This window comes from Microcaecilia unicolor, chromosome 7 (assembly GCF_901765095.1).
Source record: "Microcaecilia unicolor chromosome 7, aMicUni1.1, whole genome shotgun sequence".
NCBI classification, from domain to species: Eukaryota; Metazoa; Chordata; class Amphibia; order Gymnophiona; family Siphonopidae; genus Microcaecilia; species Microcaecilia unicolor.
In genome coordinates, this window is record NC_044037.1 from 286,677,344 (window position 1) to 286,698,443 (window position 21,100).

The following is a 21,100-nucleotide window of genomic DNA, read 5'->3' on the forward strand; positions in this document are numbered from 1 at the left end:
TAAAGCACCGCTCGCTGTTTCCACCAAATAGCAAGCGAAGAGTTGCATGCAGATGAGCTGCATGGACTTTTACCGTGTAGCTCGGGCCAGGGCATGTGCATAGCAATTGCTAAGCGTGGCTGCTATGTTCATGCCCTGAATGGCTAAGCATGGCTCCATGGCGACTTTTTTCAGGACAGCAAAGCCACTGCTACACACGGCTTTCATATATGGGTTTATTGTGCATGTATGAAAGCCGTGTGTACCTTTTTTTCTAAACCACGGGACACAGCAGCAGGATCGAGGGCGAAGACCGACTGCTGGGGGCTACCCAGGTTCATTGTACTTTTGCCGGGTGAGTCCATGCCCGCCCACCCTCTGGCCAGCTCTGCAGCAAGCCGGGATTGATGGTGGTGGGTATGGGACAGCAGACAATGGGGCGTCCAGTCCTGCTGGCCTGAGGGGGTGCTCGGAGTTCCTGCATGGGTCATAAGTGGGCTTGACCTTCCACCCTACCCCATTTCCCAGCCCCGCACACAAAGCTCTCGTGGCTGACAGCTTCAGGGACACTTCAGGGAACCACTACCGACAGCTCCTGACCTCCCATTAAAATTTCTTCGGACAAGGCATTGGTCAGGAATGCACACTGAATAGTAATCAGCTCATTTATTTATTTGTTGCATTTGTACCCCACATTTTCCCACCTCTTTGCAGGCTCTGTGTGGCTTACATAGTACCGTGAGGTGTTAGCCACCTCCGGTGATGAAACAAATACAGAATGATGTTACAGAACATTGGAGAATCAAGAGAAGAAGAGTGTGATATATTGTTCATTGCAGGTTATGGCTTCGTTGTGTTGCTGAGTTCAGTTACTTAAGGTTTACTTAACGATTTTCGTTGGCTGCCACCACGAACGGAAAGGAGCCCGCTGAACCCTTTTATGCATGTTTTGCAGAATACCGTCCTCACTAAACCGGCTTGAACCGGTCTAAATCACACATTGCTGCCCTGGTAAAGAAAAACACTTGTACCCAGGAAACTGTGCGGTTTTCAGGTGGCTTCTGTTGCTGCTTGGAGTGCCAACGAACATTTCAGAACAAGATATATTAGAACCCAGCTATGTCGGGGTTGTGGAGTTAGAGGCACAATGGGGCATGTATGGTGGACAGGTGTGAAAATTAGGGCTTTTTGGAAATCGATCCGTAGCAGGTTGCAGCGGTGGTCGGGAGGCCTGATACCATGGAAACCTGCCTTTTTTTTCTATTCTCTGCTAAAGCGGAGGGCTTCACCCCCGATCAGCAAACTCTGTTGCGGTATGCTACTTGCGCAGCAAGAGTTGTAGTAGCCTCATGTTGGAAACAGCCCTTGACTCCGCCGATAGAGAGGTGGCTTCAAACATTGAGGCATGTAAGCGAGATGGAGAGGCTACTAGCAGAGAGGCGCAATCTGTTAAACAAGTGGCGTATGATCTGGGAACCTGTTGTCCTCCATGTATAAATTCCAATGTCACCAAAGCAGTGGCGTAGCCAAGGGTGGGCCCGGGTGGGCCCAGGCCCACATAGTAGCAGTACACCTTTGATGTAGCTGGCAGGGATCCCCAAGCCCCACCAGCCGAAAACTCCCAACAGTTGTCTCTCCTGCATACCTTGTAAACAGCAGATCTTCACCTGCAGCGGCTCCACAGCCTTCCCTCTGATGTATTCCTGCCTATGCAGAAACAGAAAGTTGCATCAGAGGGAAGGATGTGGAGCCAACATGAGCAGTGTGTATTAGTTGCTGCTCGCCACCAGGGAAAATCTGCTATTTAAAAGGTATGTGGGGGAGGGGGATGTTCGAGAGACCATATGGCATGCAGGCGGGAGAGGGAGAGACCAAATCACTTGTAGGACAGGGCAGAGTTCTTCTGCCCACCCGTCTTGGGACCAGGCCCACCCAAAATTGGGTGTCTGGCTACGCCCCTGCACCAAAGGTACCAACAGCACAAGTCCTGGGAGGGAGGGGTTAGGGAGGGGGGAGGGTGGGAGTAGGAGGGAGGGAAAAGGACCAAAATAAGTTTATAAAATATTGAAGTCCACACTGAACAGTTAGAGAAATAACGTTGTGTATTATGTTGTGATGAGTGCATTGTAATGGGTGGTTTGTTGTCTCTTGATATTTTGTATTAACTGTTAATAAAGACTTCATTCAAATAATAATTAAAAAAAAAGATATATTAGAACAGAAGACCTCCATACTGGGTCACACCCAAGGTTCATCGAGCCCAATATACTGTTTCCAGCAGTGACCGATCTAGGCCACAAGTTCTTGGTAGGATCCCAAAAAGTATCAAGATTCCATGTTGCTTACCTCCCCCCCCCCCCCCTCCCCCGGCAAAAGCAGGTGCTTTCTCCCAAGTTTACTGTAATAGCAAGTTAGAAACGTTTTCTCCATGAACTTTTCAAAACTTTTTTTTTAAGCCCATCTATGCCACCTGCTTTACCACATCCTCTGGCAATGAATTCCAGAGCTTAATTATGTGATGAGTAAAATATTTGCTCAGATTGGTTTTAAATGTTCTTAGTCATGGTAATATCCCCTAGTTTTATTACTTTTGTAAGAGTAAACAATTCATGATACCAGACACTGAATAAATCTACATTTCCTGCCTTCCTTTTAATAATGCTTGGCTGTTCAGAGTATCATCCGTGTAGTCTTCCATGACCGGCGTTTACAGTACACAGAGCATCAGCAACTGGAAGGCTGGAGATGGAGCCGGCCTGGGGATCGGATCCTTGACATAGGTGAGTCTGTTTATCTCTCCTTTTCAACTTTCTTCTGAAAATTTGCTGAAGCCCCTTCTTGAGCTGGATTGCAGTGCACTTGCCAAAATTAATCTCCATGTATCTGACCAGTCGAAAGCTACCCCCGCCATTTAATTCACTTTGCTGTTAAGACTGAGTCTGTGTGATGATATGTTCAGTTTTTTTTTTGTTTTTTTTTTAAGTGAGTCTGGGGTCTGGTAAATGGTTTGTGTGTGGCAACCTTCTGTCCCTGCTTCAATGTAATCTTTTTTAAAATTTTAGGGGTTTTCTTCTACAGATATCCCATTATCAGTCGGTATCTTAGACCCCAGGGCCAGCCCGACTCAGTTAAACACTGTGGAATTTCTGTGGGATCCCTCAAAGAGAGCTTCAGCATTTATTCAGGTAATGTGGGCACCTGTAGTGGAAGGATGACACTAGAAATAGTGTGCATGTACCTTGTCATTCTTAGAAGGGGATTTCATCATTCATAACCTACTGTAGAAAATGCTTACATTTATAGGTTTATATCAGCAAAACTGAACAAATGCAAATAAATAGAAAGAGCTTAAGAAGCAGGGGTGGCCCAAGGCGAGATTCCGCCCCCTCCCCCAGGGCAAGTTTTAGCATCTCCCCCTTCCTTCCTCAATCGTGTTCACTGAATTTACCTTCTTTCTTCATGTTCTAAACACTGCCGGGAGCAGCCTCTTTTTCTACTGCGGCCATCTCTGAGGAAACAGGAAGTTACATCATGAGAGGCGGCTGCAGTAAAGAGAAGAGGCAGGTGCCAGCGGCAGGGCAGTGTATTGGAATTGTGCCTGCTGCCGCCGGCTTATGGAGCATGAAGAAAGAAGGTAAATTCGGAACAGGGTGGAGGAAGGAAGGGGGAGATGCCGCTCCCGAAAGGGTGCCACCTGAGGCCCCCGCCTCAAGTGGCCTAATGGTCTGGTTGCCCCTACGCTAAACAGTATTCTGTAAATGGTGCTTAAAGTTAGGCGTCATTTATAGAAAAGCATTTAGCGCAGGGAACCAACTGGTGTAAATCCTCGCACCTAAATTAGGCGCAGATCTACCTTATTCTGTAACAGTGCACATTTAATTGCAGGAACACCCCCGATCTGCCCCCTCACCCTCCTATAGTTACGCCTCCTTTTTGGAACCACGTAAAATTTGTGCGCAGTTCCCGACACCTAAAAATGCTGCATAAATTTTAATAAATGCCTATTAGCGCCAATAATTAGTAGTCAATGATCGGTGCCAATTGGTTGGTTTGTTCAATTAAATTGTGCGTGAAAATTGGGCACACATTCTGTTTTCTGTTTCTAAATTTTAGCGCTGTTTACCACATGGTAATTGAGTTACAGGGTTTTGTGGTAATTTAGCAGTTATCGTGCTGTAAACCACACGTTAAAAGCTTTTTGTGTCTTTGGGGGCGTGGCATGGACAGAGTGGGTGAGAAGGGATTTGGCAGTGAACATGCTGCACTTATCACGTTCTGGAGTCCTTTTACTAAGCCGTGGTAAAAAGTGGCCTGAGGTAGTGCGAATGCCAAAAACGTGCCCATTGGTCCATTTTTTACCACAGCTGGGAAAAAAAGGCTTTTTGTTTTTTTTTTTTAATGAGGCAGTAAATGGCTGCGCGCTAGAATTAAAAGTAGTACATGGCTATTTACTGCCTGAGCCCTTAACGCCATCCATTGATCTAGTAGTATGGGCTCATATGCTACACGCGTGGTACTCATATGGCAGGTGCCAATGTGGCCACGCTGCCGAATACCGCTGGGAATGCCGCCCCCCCCCCCCCCCCATGGTAGAAAATAGAAAAATATTTTCTACCTCAGGAAACCGTGCACTCCAACTTTGAAATTACCAGTGGGTGGGGTATTCTAACCGGGCGTTAGTATCAGTTTGGCACCGTCTACACGTGCAGTAACCCTACCACCTCTTTGTAAAATGGCCTCTCTAATTGCCTAACTTGGAGTTAACGAGGGATCACTTACTACCACCTAAATAGGAGGTACTAAGCAGGGGCGTAGCCAGACTTCGGCGGGAGGGGGGGGTCCAGAGCCCGAGGTGAGGGGGCACATTTTAGCCCCTCCTGGCGGCGCTGCCACCACCACCAACTTTGACCCCCCCCCTGCAGATGACCCTCTCGACCCCCCCCTCCCGCCGGCAACGCTCCCCTGCCGCCGTCGCCTACCTTTGCTGGCGGGGTGCCCCAACCCCCGCCAGCCGAGGTCCTCTTCTTCTGGCGCAGGGCTTCATTCTGTTTCTGAGTCTGACGTCCTGCACATACAACGTGCAGGACATCAGACTCAGAAACAGAACGAAGCCCTGCGCCGGAAGAAGAGGACCTCGGCTGGCGGGGGTTAGGGTCCCCCTCCAGCAAAGGTAGCCTATGGTGACAACGGGGGAGGGTTGCCGGCGGGAGGTGGGGAGGGTTGGTGGAGGAAGGGGGGGGGTCGAGAGGGCCGTCAGGAGGGGGTCCAGGGGCAAATCTATGGGGGCCCAGGCCCCCATTGCCCCACATAGCTACGCCTCTGGTACTAAGTACTTCTGTGTTAACCAGGAGCAGGTACCTCTCCTTTTAATGTGAATGTTAATGCATGACCTGCAAAAGAAAATTAGTGGTAAAACCCTCAACAGATGCTACCACATGGTAAAATCCTGCGTTAAGTCACTGTAACTGCAAATTTTTACAGCAGTTTAGTAAAAGAGCCACAACGGGAAGCATGTTTTCAAAGCACTTAGACCTACAAAGTCCCTTAGTATCCTATGGAACTTTAGTGCTTTGAAAATGAGCCCCATTAAAATGCCTCTTAAATCTTTTGGCAATAAGTGAAATAGTCAAAAGCAATTGCCTGTGATACTTGTCTGCCTTGTCTTCCTCCTACCCCCACTGAGGAGCAGTATAAAGAGAGGGGATGTAAAATGGTGTCTGCAGTAAATGACAGCCCTCCTATCACTGCTGTATCATTCCCCTGCTGTCTGTTGACAATGAGTGTCAATGTGTTATGTATGGGACTTTTTAAGCTGATATGGCACTGGGGGTTTTGCAGACTGCCAATGGTACAATTTAATTATGCAAAATCAGGTTTCAAGTTAGAGTGTTACTCTTTTGTATGTTTTTAAAGTTTGGGTTTTTCATGAATTTAAATACCAAAGAAATTTCAGGAGGTGTAATAATCTGTTCGATAGTGTCCCTTTTAAGTCACAATTCATGGGTTGCATTGACTAACAGTGAAGCCCATGAAAATTCACCCTTGTGGTTTAGGTAATCCAGACAGATCTTTAATTGTATTATTTTTTTTCTAGTAACTTAAAACAGGAAATTGTAGGATTCATTGTAGGCAGCTCCTTGTGACTCTGGACAAGTCACTTAACCCTCCATTGCCCCATGTAAGCTGCATTGAGCCTGCCATGAGTGGGAAAGCGCAGGGTACAAATGTAACAGAAATAAAATAGATACTATTGGTGATTCTACATGGAATGTTGCTACTATTTGAGGTTCTGTTGCTACTATTGGAGATTCTACATGGAATGTTGCTATTCCACTAGCAACATTCCATGTAGAAGGCTGTGCAGGCTTCTGTTTCTGTGAGTCTGACGTCCTGCACGTATGTGCAGGACGTCAGACTCACAGAAGCAGAAGCCTGCACGGCCACATTGGTGATCTGCAAGGGCCGACTTCTACATGGAATGTTGCTAGTGGGACTCTGGGCAAGTCACTTAACCCTCCATTGCCCCATGTAAGCCGCATTGAGCCTGAGTGGGAAAGAGCGGGGTACAAATGTAACAAAAAAAAAAAAATCCACGTTAAGTATGGGGGAGGAGGGAGGAAAAGGGAAAGTATTATAAAAAGGGGTTTTGGGTTCACATAGGTTTCCATGTCAAAACAATTGATTGATGTTTCTTTTTAGGTTCATTGTATCAGCACAGAATTTACACCAAGGAAACATGGAGGAGAGAAAGGAGTCCCCTTTCGGATCCAAATTGACACTTTCAAACAGAATGAGAATGGGGAATACACGGAGCACTTGCATTCTGGTAGCTGCCAGATCAAAGTGTTCAAGGTATGGAAGTGATTGGCTTTCTCAGACATGTTAACAATAGTGGGTGTGTTCATCCTTCCCACTTGATTTGCAAGGACAGGAATTTGCAAAACTTGGAACTGACAAAAGTTACTAATGCTGTATCATGAGTAGAGAATGACATGGGGACAGGGACTGAGCCTGAGGGGACGGGGTGGGGTTGGGGACAGAGTCTGTGGGGACAGGGACAAGCTTTGTCCCTGTGTCATTCTCTACTTCGAAGGCTGTTAATGAATTGGACAGTTATTTATGTTCGAGTCATGCAGGCGATGATTTCATTTTTTGGAAAACAAGCAAAATTCCTGGCCACAACTGGCAAAATTTCCATGGGGGATCCTGTACATTCCTGCTACCTGCACATCATCCGAGAAGACATTTTCTGTTGCAGGAAGGACTGTGGAAGACAGGCGAGCTAGTCTGAATCCTGAGATGGTTGATGACTTATTCATCCTTAGATTAAAAAATCATAACGGTGCTTCATAGGTCATATTTCTCCCCCACTAGGGCATACAGAATGAGTTGTATTTTGTACCCCTGCGCATTTTAACAGGGTGGATTAGGGTTCCTTGGGGTAGTAGAAGTCAGCTATTGTTGGAGTTGGTAGAGGGTGGTGGTGGTGAGGGGGGGGGGTTATTATAGTTGCTCGTTGTTATTGTTTTCTATTTGTGATTTATAAACAACAGTTGCACAGTATATATTCCTTTTTATACTTTAATAAAAATATTTAAATATAAAATCATAAGTGTTCGAGGCTTCTTCAGATGAGGACAAAGCCCGCGAGGACGGGGATAGAATCTGCAGGGATAGGGACAAAACCTGTGGGGACAGAGACAGAACCCATGGGGATAGGGTGGGGATGAGGACAAACTTTGTCCCCATGTCATTCTCTAAATGAGGGGGTGTCAAGGAAGCACAAAGGCAGACTGTCTGCGAAACCCAAGATGGAAAAAACAGAGCAGATCGTAGGCAAACAAAACGTGATTTATTAATATAAACAATTGTAATATATGTATACACACACAAAAGCATTTTCAGAGGTACGTGACTGTCGGATTGACTCTAAGTCAGCATTCTACTTTGTGGCATCTCTGATCCAGATGTTTTTTTGAATCAAGATGATCTTCTTTATATTGATTACAGTATATTGAGCACGTATCTATTACCCTTGACAGCAAAGGATTACTGTGTAGCCCCTGAAGCAGCCCTGTTGGGCGAAACACGGCCTGTGTCGGGCTGTTTTTGTGCGTGTATACATATATTACAATTGTTTATATTAATAAATCACGTTTTCTTTGCCTACGATCTGCTCCGTTTTTTCCATTCTCTAAATGAGAACTGTATCCTCATTCTGGTGGTGATGGGCTCACTGTAGCCGTAATTTAAAATAATTTAATCTATAGACTGGGATAATGCAGATTACGGAATAATCCAGATTATGCTCTAACCGATTGATTTGTATATAATGCAGATAATGTCAAATGCCTTGCTTTCAGCTGGGTCCTGGAGGTACAGGGAGGTAGCACTTGCCAAGGTCATACAGAGTGGTAGGGCTAGAGACCATTTTTGAACTCATGTCCCAGGATTTCTCTGATGTGTGGTCTACTGTTCTAACCACTCTTTTTCAGCCTGTTGAAATTTTAGGCTGAACGAGTATTTTCTTTTCATAGCAGCATCACCGCTAACATTGCTTAAAAGCTAGGACAGATCCTGAGACTTTGTTGTAGCCTGGCAGACTACTTTAGGGGCCACTTCATTCTTGCATGCCTGGTTCCTATTTATTTCCATCTAAAGTACTGGGTGGCAAGACCAATAGTGGAAGTACAGGAAGAGAGCCTTTTTCAATTGAAGGAGAGCTCTGGATGAGGGGGCATACGATGAAGTTAAGAGGGAATAGATTTAGGAGCAATCTAAAAGTATTATTTCACAGAAAGGGTGGTGGAAGCGTGGAATGGCCTCCCGGTGGAGGTTGTGGAGTTGAGGACTGTTCCAGAATTTAAAAAGGCGTGGGATAAGCATGTGGGATCGCTTAGGAAAAGGAAGAGTTAGGGGTTACAGAGAATGGGCAGACTGGATGGGTCATATGACCTTTATCAACCGTCATGTTTCTATGTTTCGACTGATTGAAGCACCACCAACAAAGGTCAAAGTGAGGAGAGTTCCAAATGACCAAGGCAAACAAGGAGTAAGAGCTTCCAAGAGCACCTAGTGGTCATGCCTTATAGCGTGTATTATTCCAGTGCTCTTAGGGTTTTTTTCCCATGTAAAGACTCTGCGAAGCTGACTTTATCTGCACTGCTACGACCCCTGAGGAAGGCTTTGTGTTGAACATGGCCCGTGTAGGGTCTTTGTGTCAGTTTATTTTGGCAAATAAACTCTTAGATGCTCTTACACTTTGTTTGCCTTGGTCATTTGGAACTCTCCTCGCTTTCACCCTTGTTGGTGCACCTTGACTGTTTGTGGAAATTGTGAGGACCCCTCCTCTTTTCTTGCTTTGAGAGTATTGATGGAAGACCAGTAGTGCTGATGGATGAGGTAAGCCAATACAGTGAGCAACATCTACGGAAAGTGTGCGTTATGTGACGTGCTTTGTTTTCTGCTTACAGCCAAAGGGGGCGGATCGAAAACAGAAGACTGACAGAGAGAAGATGGAAAAGAGGACCGCACAGGAGAAGGAGAAGTACCAACCTTCTTACGAAACAACGATTCTTACAGAGGTAAGAAAAAAAATTTTCTGTCTTCAGAGTTCTGCCCTGGCACTGGATTTTTTTTTTTTTAAAGGCATGTTTTGCATCAGGCAACATCACCTTTTGTCTGTCTGTCCGTTTGTCTGCACTCATCTGTTTGCTTGTGCGTGCTCAAACATGTGGAGGAGTGGCCTAGTGGTTAGGGTGGTGGACTTTGGTCCTGAGGAACTGAGTTCGATTCCCACTTCAGGCACAGGCAGCTCCTTGTGACTCTGGGCAAGTCACTTAACCCTCCATTACCCCATGTAAGCCGCATTGAGCCTGCCATAAGTAGGAGAGCGCAGGGTACAAATGTAACAAAAATAAAATAGATACTATTGGAGATTCTACATGGAATGTTGCTACTATTGGAGATTCTACATGGAATGTTGCTATTCCACTAGCAACATTCCATGTAGAAGGCTGCACAGGCTTCTGTTTCTGTGAGTCTGACGTCCTGCATATACGTGCAGGACGTCAGACTCACAGAAGCAGAAGCCTGCGCGGCCACATTGGTGATCTGCAAGGGCCAACTTCTACGTGGAATGTTGCTAGTGGAATAGCAACATTTCATATAGAATCTCAAATAGTGGCAACAGTGGAGGAGTGGCCTAGTGGTTAGGGTGGTGGACTTTGGTCCTGAGGAACTGAGTTTGATTCCCACTTCAGGCACAGGCAGCTCCTTGTGACTCTGGGCAAGTCACTTAACCCTCCATTGCCCCATGTAAGCTGCATTGAGCCTGCCATGAGTGGGAAAGCGCAGGGTACAAATGTAACAACAAAAAAAAAACACATGCATTCCAAGTATATTAGGATGAAGTGCCAGTGGTAATACCCAGCTCCCACCAGCATAGATCAAGGTAGAGCTGGCACAACAACAGCAGAAAATTAAAGGGCTCACTAGCCTGAATTAGAGGTCCTCTGGATCCCTCTCCTGGGGGGACCTCCGATTCCTTGTGGTCCAGTGAGCTTCCCCTCCTCTCCCTCCATTCCTGGGACCCAGACTCACCTGTAGGAGTTTGGGGGGGGGGGGGGGGCGATGGGGGCTAAGAGTGATCACCACTTGCTTCTGCCCCAGTAGCTTTCTATTAAAATATGGCACTGGTTGACCCCCCCGAGCAGTAGTCAGGGTCTATTGGGGAGGGGGGCGTTCAACAAGGCCACTTCGCCTAGACCTCACAAAGAAAAGGAGCCTCCATTTGGAAGATGTCTATTTGTTTAATAATATTTTTAAAACTGGAAATGAAATTAACTCAGCTACTGGATTTTTCTTAATTGTGAACAACTTTGCATATTTCTACAGCGTTATGCTTTTCAGGATGAAAAATTATAGTCAATAGCCAGAGTTGTGACGATTATATATCTTCCTATCTAGTATAGAAAAAAAGTAAAAAAGAAATAAAGAAAAGTTATACTAGGCAGTTCACCTTCCTTAAGGTCAAGTTTAAAGCGTGGGGTTCCCTGATGGTTTGAAGTTATAGTTATGCTTCATTGATTTGAGTTTTTCAAGTCCTGATTAAGAGATATAGTTTAGATTGGCGCACTTGAATCATTAAATTGGTATAAATTATTATCCCCTTTTTTTTGACAACAGACTTTTTCTTCCATGAGTGAAGGTCTCTGGAAGTTTTTACTCTGTTTTTTTTTCGGAAGGTGGAGGAGCCTAAGATGCCAGCCAATACAGTGGTGTCCTATTTTAAAGGTACCCTAGGCTTCTGAGGCTAATTTTATAAAAAGATTCATATATGCATTTACGAGTGATTATAGTGCTTAATCTACTATAACATTGTAGAGTGTTTTTGCCTTATAGTTTCTATATTTCTACAGCTAAAAATTGTGAGCCCCATTTAGCCCTGGGCCAGACCTCTTTGGTTCTCTTAAAGTTCTGGCAGTAATCTCATGGTACTATTGCTGCTAGGGGTTCTGTTTCTAAATTTTTTATTTTTTATTTCAATTTATATACCGTATCTTATTGCAACTGCAAAACAGAACGGTTTACATGTGTAAAAAATACAACTCATATGTACAAACAAATAGAACTCCAGTCATGACATAAGTACATAAGTAATGCCATACTGGGAAAAGACCAAGGGTCCATCGAGCCCAGCATCCTGTCCACGACAGCGGCCAATCCAGGCCAAGGGCACCTGGCAAGTTTCCCAAACGTACAAACATTCTATACATGTTATTCCTGGGATTTTGGATTTTTCCAAGTCCATTTAGTAGCGGTTTATGGACTTGTCCTTTAGGAAACCGTCCAACCCCTTTTTAAACTCTGCTAAGCTAACTGCCTTCACCACATTTTCCGGCAATGAATTCCAGAGTTTAATTACACGTTGGGTGAAGAAAAATTTTCTCCGATTTGTTTTAAATTTACTACACTGTAGTTTCATCGCATGCCCCCTAGTCCTAGTATTTTTGGAAAGCGTGAACAGACGCTTCACATCCACCTGTTCCACTCCACTCATTATTTTATATACCTCTATCATGTCTCCCCTCAGCCGTCTCTTCTCCAAGCTGAATAGCCCTAGCTTCCTTAGTCTTTCTTCATAGGGAAGTCGTCCCATCCCTGTTATCATTTTAGTCGCCCTTCGCTGCACCTTTTCCAATTCTACTATATCTTTCTTGAGATGCGGCGACCAGAATTGAACACAATACTCAAGGTGCGGTCGCACCATGGAGCGATACAACGGCATTATAACATCCTCAGGAAAGCACAGCAAGCCAGAAGTAACAACAACAGCACAAAACATGTACTTATTTGTAAATGTAATCCTTATTGGTGGTCCTGTGAGACTACCGCGAAGGATCAGCTTGTGCCATAGTTGTATAGAGGCAGCTGCTATGACAGGGGTGAGTGGGTTTTTCCGCTGCCCCCATTGCCTCTCTCCAGGCTATTAATGATGAGTCAAGGTCCTGGGGAGAGGAAAAAGCCAAGCCAATTTGACCCAACCCTATATAAAGGAGGAGAGGGGGAGGTGGGGCAGGTGGAATCTGGGCAGGCTCACTGGACTACCAAGGATTAGAGGTCCATTTGGGGGGGGGGGAGGGGTGTGCTGTTGCCACCAATCACACCTTTGTGCAATTTTTAGAGCCTAGAGATATCTTTAATTTAATTTGTTTTAGGAAGTTTGCTTAGCACTTACAAAAACAAAATTATCCAGTTTTTTCCCCCTGTTTTCTTTTTCTTCACCAGATACGGGCATTTCAATATATACAGTGGGGGAAATAAGTATTTGATCCCTTGCTGATTTTGTAAGTTTGCCCACTGACAAAGACATGAGCAGCCCATAATTGAAGGGTAGGTTATTGGTAACAGTGAGAGATAGCACATCACAAATTAAATCCGGAAAATCACATTGTGGAAAGTATATGAATTTATTTGCATTCTGCAGAGGGAAATAAGTATTTGATCCCCCACCAACCAGTAAGAGATCTGGCCCCTACAGACCAGGTAGATGCTCCAAATCAACTCGTTACCTGCATGACAGACAGCTGTCGGCAATGGTCACCTGTATGAAAGACACCTGTCCACAGACTCAGTGAATCAGTCAGACTCTAACCTCTACAAAATGGCCAAGAGCAAGGAGCTGTCTAAGGATGTCAGGGCAAGATCATACACCTGCACAAGGCTGGAATGGGCTACAAAACCATCAGTAAGACGCTGGGCGAGAAGGAGACAACTGTTGGTGCCATAGTAAGAAAATGGAAGAAGTACAAAATGACTGTCAATCGACAAAGATCTGGGGCTCCACGCAAAATCTCACCTCGTGGGGTATCCTTGATCATGAGGAAGGTTAGAAATCAGCCTACAACTACAAGGGGGGAACTTGTCAATGATCTCAAGGCAGCTGGGACCACTGTCACCACGAAAACCATTGGTAACACATTACGACATAACGGATTGCAATCCTGCAGTGCCCGCAAGGTCCCCCTGCTCCGGAAGGCACATGTGACGGCCCGTCTGAAGTTTGCCAGTGAACACCTGGATGATGCCGAGAGTGATTGGGAGAAGGTGCTGTGGTCAGATGAGACAAAAATTGAGCTCTTTGGCATGAACTCAACTCGCCGTGTTTGGAGGAAGAGAAATGCTGCCTATGACCCAAAGAACACCGTCCCCACTGTCAAGCATGGAGGTGGAAATGTTATGTTTTGGGGGTGTTTCTCTGCTAAGGGCACAGGACTACTTCACCGCATCAATGGGAGAATGGATGGGGCCATGTACCGTACAATTCTGAGTGACAACCTCCTTCCCTCCGCCAGGGCCTTAAAAATGGGTCGTGGCTGGGTCTTCCAGCACGACAATGACCCAAAACATACAGCCAAGGCAACAAAGGAGTGGCTCAGGAAGAAGCACATTAGGGTCATGGAGTGGCCTAGCCAGTCACCAGACCTTAATCCCATTGAAAACTTATGGAGGGAGCTGAAGCTGCGAGTTGCCAAGCGACAGCCCAGAACTCTTAATGATTTAGAGATGATCTGCAAAGAGGAGTGGACCAAAATTCCTCCTGACATGTGTGCAAACCTCATCATCAACTACAGAAGACGTCTGACCGCTGTGCTTGCCAACAAGGGTTTTGCCACCAAGTATTAGGTCTTGTTTGCCAGAGGGATCAAATACTTATTTCCCTCTGCAGAATGCAAATAAATTCATATACTTTCCACAATGTGATTTTCCGGATTTAATTTGTGATGTGCTATCTCTCACTGTTACCAATAACCTACCCTTCAATTATGGGCTGCTCATGTCTTTGTCAGTGGGCAAACTTACAAAATCAGCAAGGGATCAAATACTTATTTCCCCCACTGTATATACTAGGAAAAAAGGCCCGTTTCTGACACAAATGAAACGGGCGCTAGCAAGGTTTTCCTCAGAGTGTGTGTGAGAGTGAGTGTGTGATACAGAGAGAGAGTGAATGTGTGAGTGTGTGTGACAGTGAGTGTGTGATACAGAGAGAGAGTGAATGTGTGAGTGTGTGTGACAGAGAGTGTGTGATACAGAGAGAGAGTGAATGTGTGAGTGTGTGTGACAGAGAGAGTGAGATTGTGTGCGAGAGTGTGTGTGTGAGAATGAGTGTGTGCCAGGGGCCCCCTCCCTCGCTCCCAGTTTCAGGGTTGGCCCCCCCTCTAAGTTCCAGGGTCACCCCCTCTCCCACCCAGTTTCAGGATCACCCCCCCTTCCTCCATCCCAGTTTCTGGTTCCGCCTGCCCCCCTCCAAGTTCCAGGGTCGTTGCCCCCCCACTCTGTCCTTCCCAGTTCCAAGGTACTTGCCCCTTCTCTTTCCCTCCCCTCCCCTCCCCTCCAGCCACCCACTTGCAACGTTGTGAAGCTGACTCTGTGGCTTCATTGAAGTGAAGGGTTCGTAAGTTTCGTCAGGTTCGTCGCTCTGTAACTATCTGTCTCGGCCCCGCCCTCATGCCTCTGATAGGTCCGCCGCCCTCGACGTCAAAGTGTGATGACGTCGAGGATGTCAAAACATGAAGACGAGGGCGGCGGACCTATCGGAGGCGCGAGGGCGGGACAGAAAGAGATGGTTACAGAGCGACGAACCTAACGATCCTTCGAACCCTTCACTTCAGTGAAGCCACGAAGTCAGCTTCAGAACGTTGAAGGTGCCTTTTAGATATGTATGTGTGTGTGTATGTATGTATAAATATGTATATGTGAGTGTATATATATATATATATATACTATAATTTTTTTTTCTTTTTCTGGAGTGCCTCTTTTATTTAGCTTCTTCCATCACAGTTTAATTTTAAAGCCACTTCTGTGCATAACGCAGAGACTTTTGTGGGCAGAAAAAAATTGCTGATGAAATTGTGCGTAACTGGAAAGAGGAGTTACTGGGGGTGGGGTTAAGAAGGACCTTGCATTTATGTGTATACTTTTGAAAACAAGTGTGTAAATTTAACCTAGATAATTTGTGCATGGTCAGGAATAGATGTAAACGTCGGTGTACACAACCCCTGAGGTAATTTTCAAAGCGTTAGTACATGGCATTTTTTCATTTTTGAGAATTCGCTGGTACCGAGACAGAGAAGAGTATGAGCATAGTGTTTCCACATGTACTTGGGAGTAACTTCAGTACTGAATCAGTCCACTCCTGTGCCAACCCTCACTGCGCCCTGTGCAAACATTGTCACACTAATGTATGCAAAGTATAATTACAGCACTGCTTCCATATAATCATGATGTGGAAGTGGTATTTATGCTTAGCATTCATCGTCTCACCTTCTATAGAATCCAAAACACACAACAATCAGACCGTACAGGTCTTTATCTGCTGTCATCTACAATGTTACTATGTTATGTTAACACATCATTCCCTGGACAGTAAACTGTGGGGTGTTGCAGGGATCCATATTGTCTCCCATTTTATTCAATATCTACCTCAAGCCTCTGGTTGAGGTGCTTCGATTTGATGGCTACAAAATTCTACATCTATGCTGATGATGTGCAGCTACTCATAACCATTGAACCAGTTCTACTCACAGCTCTGCCTAACCACAAATCAAGAATGGGCAAACAAACCACAAACTCTGCCTGAACCAGTGGTGTGCTGGAGCAGGCTCTCACAGGCTCGCAAGAGCCGGTTGTTAAGTTTTTAAGAATTTTGGGAGCCGGTTGTTAAAGTAGGGCCCTCCATGGCTACTTTAACAACTGGCTCCCAAAATGTGGGCTTGGGCCCCCTGCTGAATTCTCTTTTACTTTGCTGGTGGAGATGCTGAGCTCTGCCAGCCAAGTAAATAGACTACTGCTGCTCCCCGCTCCTTGTTTCCAGCTCCGGGCAGCAGGCTGGGACTTCTCGAGCATGTGAGAGAAGTTCCAGCATGCTGCTCAGAGCAAGACATTGGGAGTGGTGGTAGTTCATTTATTGGCTGCCAGCAAAGGTATGCCTAGCATGCCCGCACGAAGGGAGGGAGGAGAGAGAGGCAAGTGTTGCTCTCCCACCCCACCCCCCCCCCCCCGGCCACCCTTGGCCCTTCCAACTGCAGAGCTGTCTACGTCCGGAGAAAGAGCCTGTTAAAAATTTACCAGCACACCCCTGGCCTGAACCCACGCAAAACAGATTCTTTGGGTAGGTACTTAACACAAGTGGACAAATACCTGACTTCAAAATACCTTTTGGGAAGTATGAACTCCCCCTAAAATCACAGGTTGAGAATCTTGGGGTACTGGCTAGATTCATCACTCACTCTGATCCCACAAATTCAAACAACCTTTAAACATTGTCTGTCACCTTCGGCAGCTACAAAATCTCTGCATATAGTGGTCCATGCCATGATAACAGCAGCACGACTGATAGAAGGCTGCAAGTGGCGAGGCCACATCACACCCTTCCTGCAAAAACTACACTGGCTACCGATACCTTACAGGGCTAAAATTTAAAATGCTGTGTTTGACTTTCAAGGTCTTCGCACAAAATGGGCCACAGTACTTAAAGAATACGTTAGCCCTTTGCACACCTTTGAGACCTGCACCCTTGTCAAAAGAAATTGTACGATATGATACCCGCCAGTGAGCCTTCTCAGGAGTATCCCCCCACGCTCTGGAATTTACTCCCAGACGGATTAGGTATAACTCAAGATGACCTCTACATCTCCCAAGCCTTTAATACATAGGGTGACTGACTATACATCCATTCTGCACCTGGACTAGTTTGCTACATACACTGTAACTTAGATCAGTTCCTTATCTCTTGCTTAATTACACAAAGAACTTGCCTTGAGTTTTTTGCCAACCATCAAATTATCCCAGCTGACTCTGTACCACACCATCCATATATGGCTACATACTATAACTGTATTGTAGAAAAACATTAGCATCATATCTGTTAGTTGAATGTTCTAATGTTTTTATTGGATATTCCATCACCATTATGCTGACATCGTATTATATTTCAGTGCTGTTAAATGCGTATATTTTTGATCACGTTTCATGGTAGTTCTATTATTATGTTTTAATTTATTGTTTTCTAGTTTACTTCATTTACTGGATTTATGCCTATATTACATTTTACCATTGTTATGCTGTTAACAAAATTGTAAGTTGTATGTTAAACTGTACCTGCTGTACACCACCTTGGGTGAATCTCTTCATAAAGGCAGTTAATAAATTCCATTAAATAAGTAAATATCATAATCGTCAACTTACATAAAACCTACACATACAGTGGGGGAAATAAGTATTTGATCCCTTGCTGATTTTGTAAGTTTGCCCACTGACAAAGACATGAGCAGCCCATAATTGAAGGGTAGGTTATTGGTAACAGTGAGAGATAGCACATCACAAATTAAATCCGGAAAATCACATTGTGGAAAGTATATGAATTTATTTGCATTCTGCAGAGGGAAATAAGTATTTGATCCCCCACCAACCAGTAAGAGATCTGGCCCCTACAGACCAGGTAGATGCTCCAAATCAACTCGTTACCTGCATGACAGACAGCTGTCGGCAATGGTCACCTGTATGAAAGACACCTGTCCACAGACTCAGTGAATCAGTCAGACTCTAACCTCTACAAAATGGCCAAGAGCAAGGAGCTGTCTAAGGATGTCAGGGACAAGATCATACACCTGCACAAGGCTGGAATGGGCTACAAAACCATCAGTAAGACGCTGGGCGAGAAGGAGACAACTGTTGGTGCCATAGTAAGAAAATGGAACAAGTACAAAATGACTGTCAATCGACAAAGATCTGGGGCTCCACGCAAAATCTCACCTCGTGGGGTATCCTTGATCATGAGGAAGGTTAGAAATCAGCCTACAACTACAAGGGGGGAACTTGTCAATGATCTCAAGGCAGCTGGGACCACTGTCACCACGAAAACCATTGGTAACACATTACGACATAACGGATTGCAATCCTGCAGTGCCCGCATGGTCCCCCTGCTCCGGAAGGCACATGTGACGGCCCGTCTGAAGTTTGCCAGTGAACACCTGGATGATGCCGAGAGTGATTGGGAGAAGGTGCTGTGGTCAGATGAGACAAAAATTGAGCTCTTTGGCATGAACTCAACTCGCCGTGTTTGGAGGAAGAGAAATGCTGCCTATGACCCAAAGAACACCGTCCCCACTGTCAAGCATGGAGGTGGAAATGTTATGTTTTGGGGGTGTTTCTCTGCTAAGGGCACAGGACTACTTCACCGCATCAATGGGAGAATGGATGGGGCCATGTACCGTACAATTCTGAGTGACAACCTCCTTCCCTCCGCCAGGGCCTTAAAAATGGGTCGTGGCTGGGTCTTCCAGCACGACAATGACCCAAAACATACAGCCAAGGCAACAAAGGAGTGGCTCAGGAAGAAGCACATTAGGGTCATGGAGTGGCCTAGCCAGTCACCAGACCTTAATCCCATTGAAAACTTATGGAGGGAGCTGAAGCTGCGAGTTGCCAAGCGACAGCCCAGAACTCTTAATGATTTAGAGATGATCTGCAAAGAGGAGTGGACCAAAATTCCTCCTGACATGTGTGCAAACCTCATCATCAACTACAGAAGACGTCTGACCGCTGTGCTTGCCAACAAGGGTTTTGCCACCAAGTATTAGGTCTTGTTTGCCAGAGGGATCAAATACTTATTTCCCTCTGCAGAATGCAAATAAATTCATATACTTTCCACAATCTGATTTTCCGGATTTAATTTGTGATGTGCTATCTCTCACTGTTACCAATAACCTACCCTTCAATTATGGGCTGCTCATGTCTTTGTCAGTGGGCAAACTTACAAAATCAGCAAGGGATCAAATACTTATTTCCCCCACTGTATAAACATAATACGAAAACCCAAAAAGCTTGCAAACCACAAGATCAGGGAAGCATTGAGCTGACCCATGAATTGGCTTTTCAATTGCTGAAAAGTGCTAAAGCGCACACACACAAAATACAAAATAAAATGTTAAATCATGGGAGTCCCCCAATTTTTGCTAACCTTCTTTCCATGTGGAAAGTGTCCTTTAACACATATGGGAATCTCTGGAATTGGCTATTGGATTTTGAGATCCTATGAAAACACAAAAAAGGGGGGGGGGGGGGAAACCCCCCCCACCCACTTCCAAATAGATCTATACAGGAAAAAAGGGGAAGGGAAAAACAAGTACATGTGGCAATGAACGTGATATTGAAAATAGATGCCGAGGAACTTTGAGGCAAGTGATCGCTGTATGAAAAGAGGAGCTAGGATCTCAAATAGCTGGGACTATATAAGAGATCCAATAGCCCGTTAATTGAGCTACTACTGAAAAAGGTGTGAGCAAAATCTAAATAGATTAGTTACATTCAGGTACACTGGATACTTCTTGGTCCCAGGAGGGCTCACAATCTAAGTTTGTACCTGAGGCAATGGAGGGTTAAGTGACTTGGCCAAGATCACAAGGAGCAGCAGTGGGATTTGAACCGGCCACCTCTGGATTGCAAGACCAGTGCTCTAACCACTAGGCCACTCCTCCACTAGCAACATTCCATTTAGAAGCCTGCCCTTGCAGATCAGCAATGCGGCCATGCAGGCTTCTGTTTCTGTGAGTCTGACATCCTGCATTCCATGTAGAATCCCACATAGTAGCAACATTCCATGTGGAATCTCAAATATTTATTTATTTAGATTTTGCTCACACTTTTTTCAGTAGTAGTTCAAGGTGAGTTAACATTCAGGTACTCTGGATACTTCTTGGTCCCAGGAGGGCTCACAATCTAAGTTTGTACCTGAGGCAATGGAGGGTTAAGTGACTTGCCCAAGATCACAAGGAGCAGCAGCGGGATTTGAACCTGCCACCTCTGGATTGCAAGACCGGTGCTCTAACCACTAGACCACTCCTCCACTTATACTTATCTGATGCCTCTTTGTTCTTTAGTATGTTTTTGTAAGAATATTTATTTTATCGCATTCATGTTCATTACCACTTGTACTTGTTTTCCCCTTCCACTTTTTTTCTGTATGGATTTTGAGATCCTGGCATACACATATCCTCTACTTCAGCACCATTTTTATGCCTGTATTCAGGGCCCCTTTTACAAGAGTGGCAGTGAGCCCAACGTGGGCTTACCGCTTGTTTAAAAAGGAAGTACCGCCGGGCTACAGCAGCCTGGCAGTAGTTCCCACCCCCAGTGCGCTGTCATATCCAGTGTGCACCTGGCCACTCGCTACCCAGTTCCCACTGAGTTAGCATACAGTTCAAGCTTCTCCTATTGACCTTCAAGTGCACTCAATCTGCAGGCCCCCATTACCTCTCTACCCTCCTCTCCCCCTATGTTCCCACCCGTAACCTCTGCTCTCAGGACAAATCACTCCTATCTGTACCCTTCTCCACCACCGCTAACTCCAGACTCCGCCCCTTCTGCCTCGCATCACCTTATGCCTGGAGCAGACTTCCCGAGCCCATACGCCATGCGCCCTCCCTGCCCATTTTCAAGTCCTTACTCAAAGCCCATCTCTTCTCCCTTGCTTTTGGCGCCTAACCACCTTCCCCATTCATGATACCTACACTGACTACATAGTTTGTTACCTTTAGATTGTAAGCTCTCTTGAGCAGGG

At 45.5% G+C, this 21,100-nt stretch overlaps 1 protein-coding gene across 1 annotated transcript in view; it reads left to right on the forward strand.

Moving 5' to 3' along the window:
- TFCP2L1 (transcription factor CP2 like 1) overlaps positions 1-21,100 on the forward strand; it is a 153,548-nt gene that overhangs the window by 72,571 nt on the left and 59,877 nt on the right. The window contains exons 4-7 of the mRNA XM_030209603.1: positions 2,654-2,759; positions 3,058-3,164; positions 6,679-6,831; positions 9,453-9,563. Of these exons, the coding sequence (XP_030065463.1) occupies positions 2,654-2,759; positions 3,058-3,164; positions 6,679-6,831; positions 9,453-9,563 (477 nt within the window). The remainder of the gene's footprint in view (positions 1-2,653; positions 2,760-3,057; positions 3,165-6,678; positions 6,832-9,452; positions 9,564-21,100) is intronic.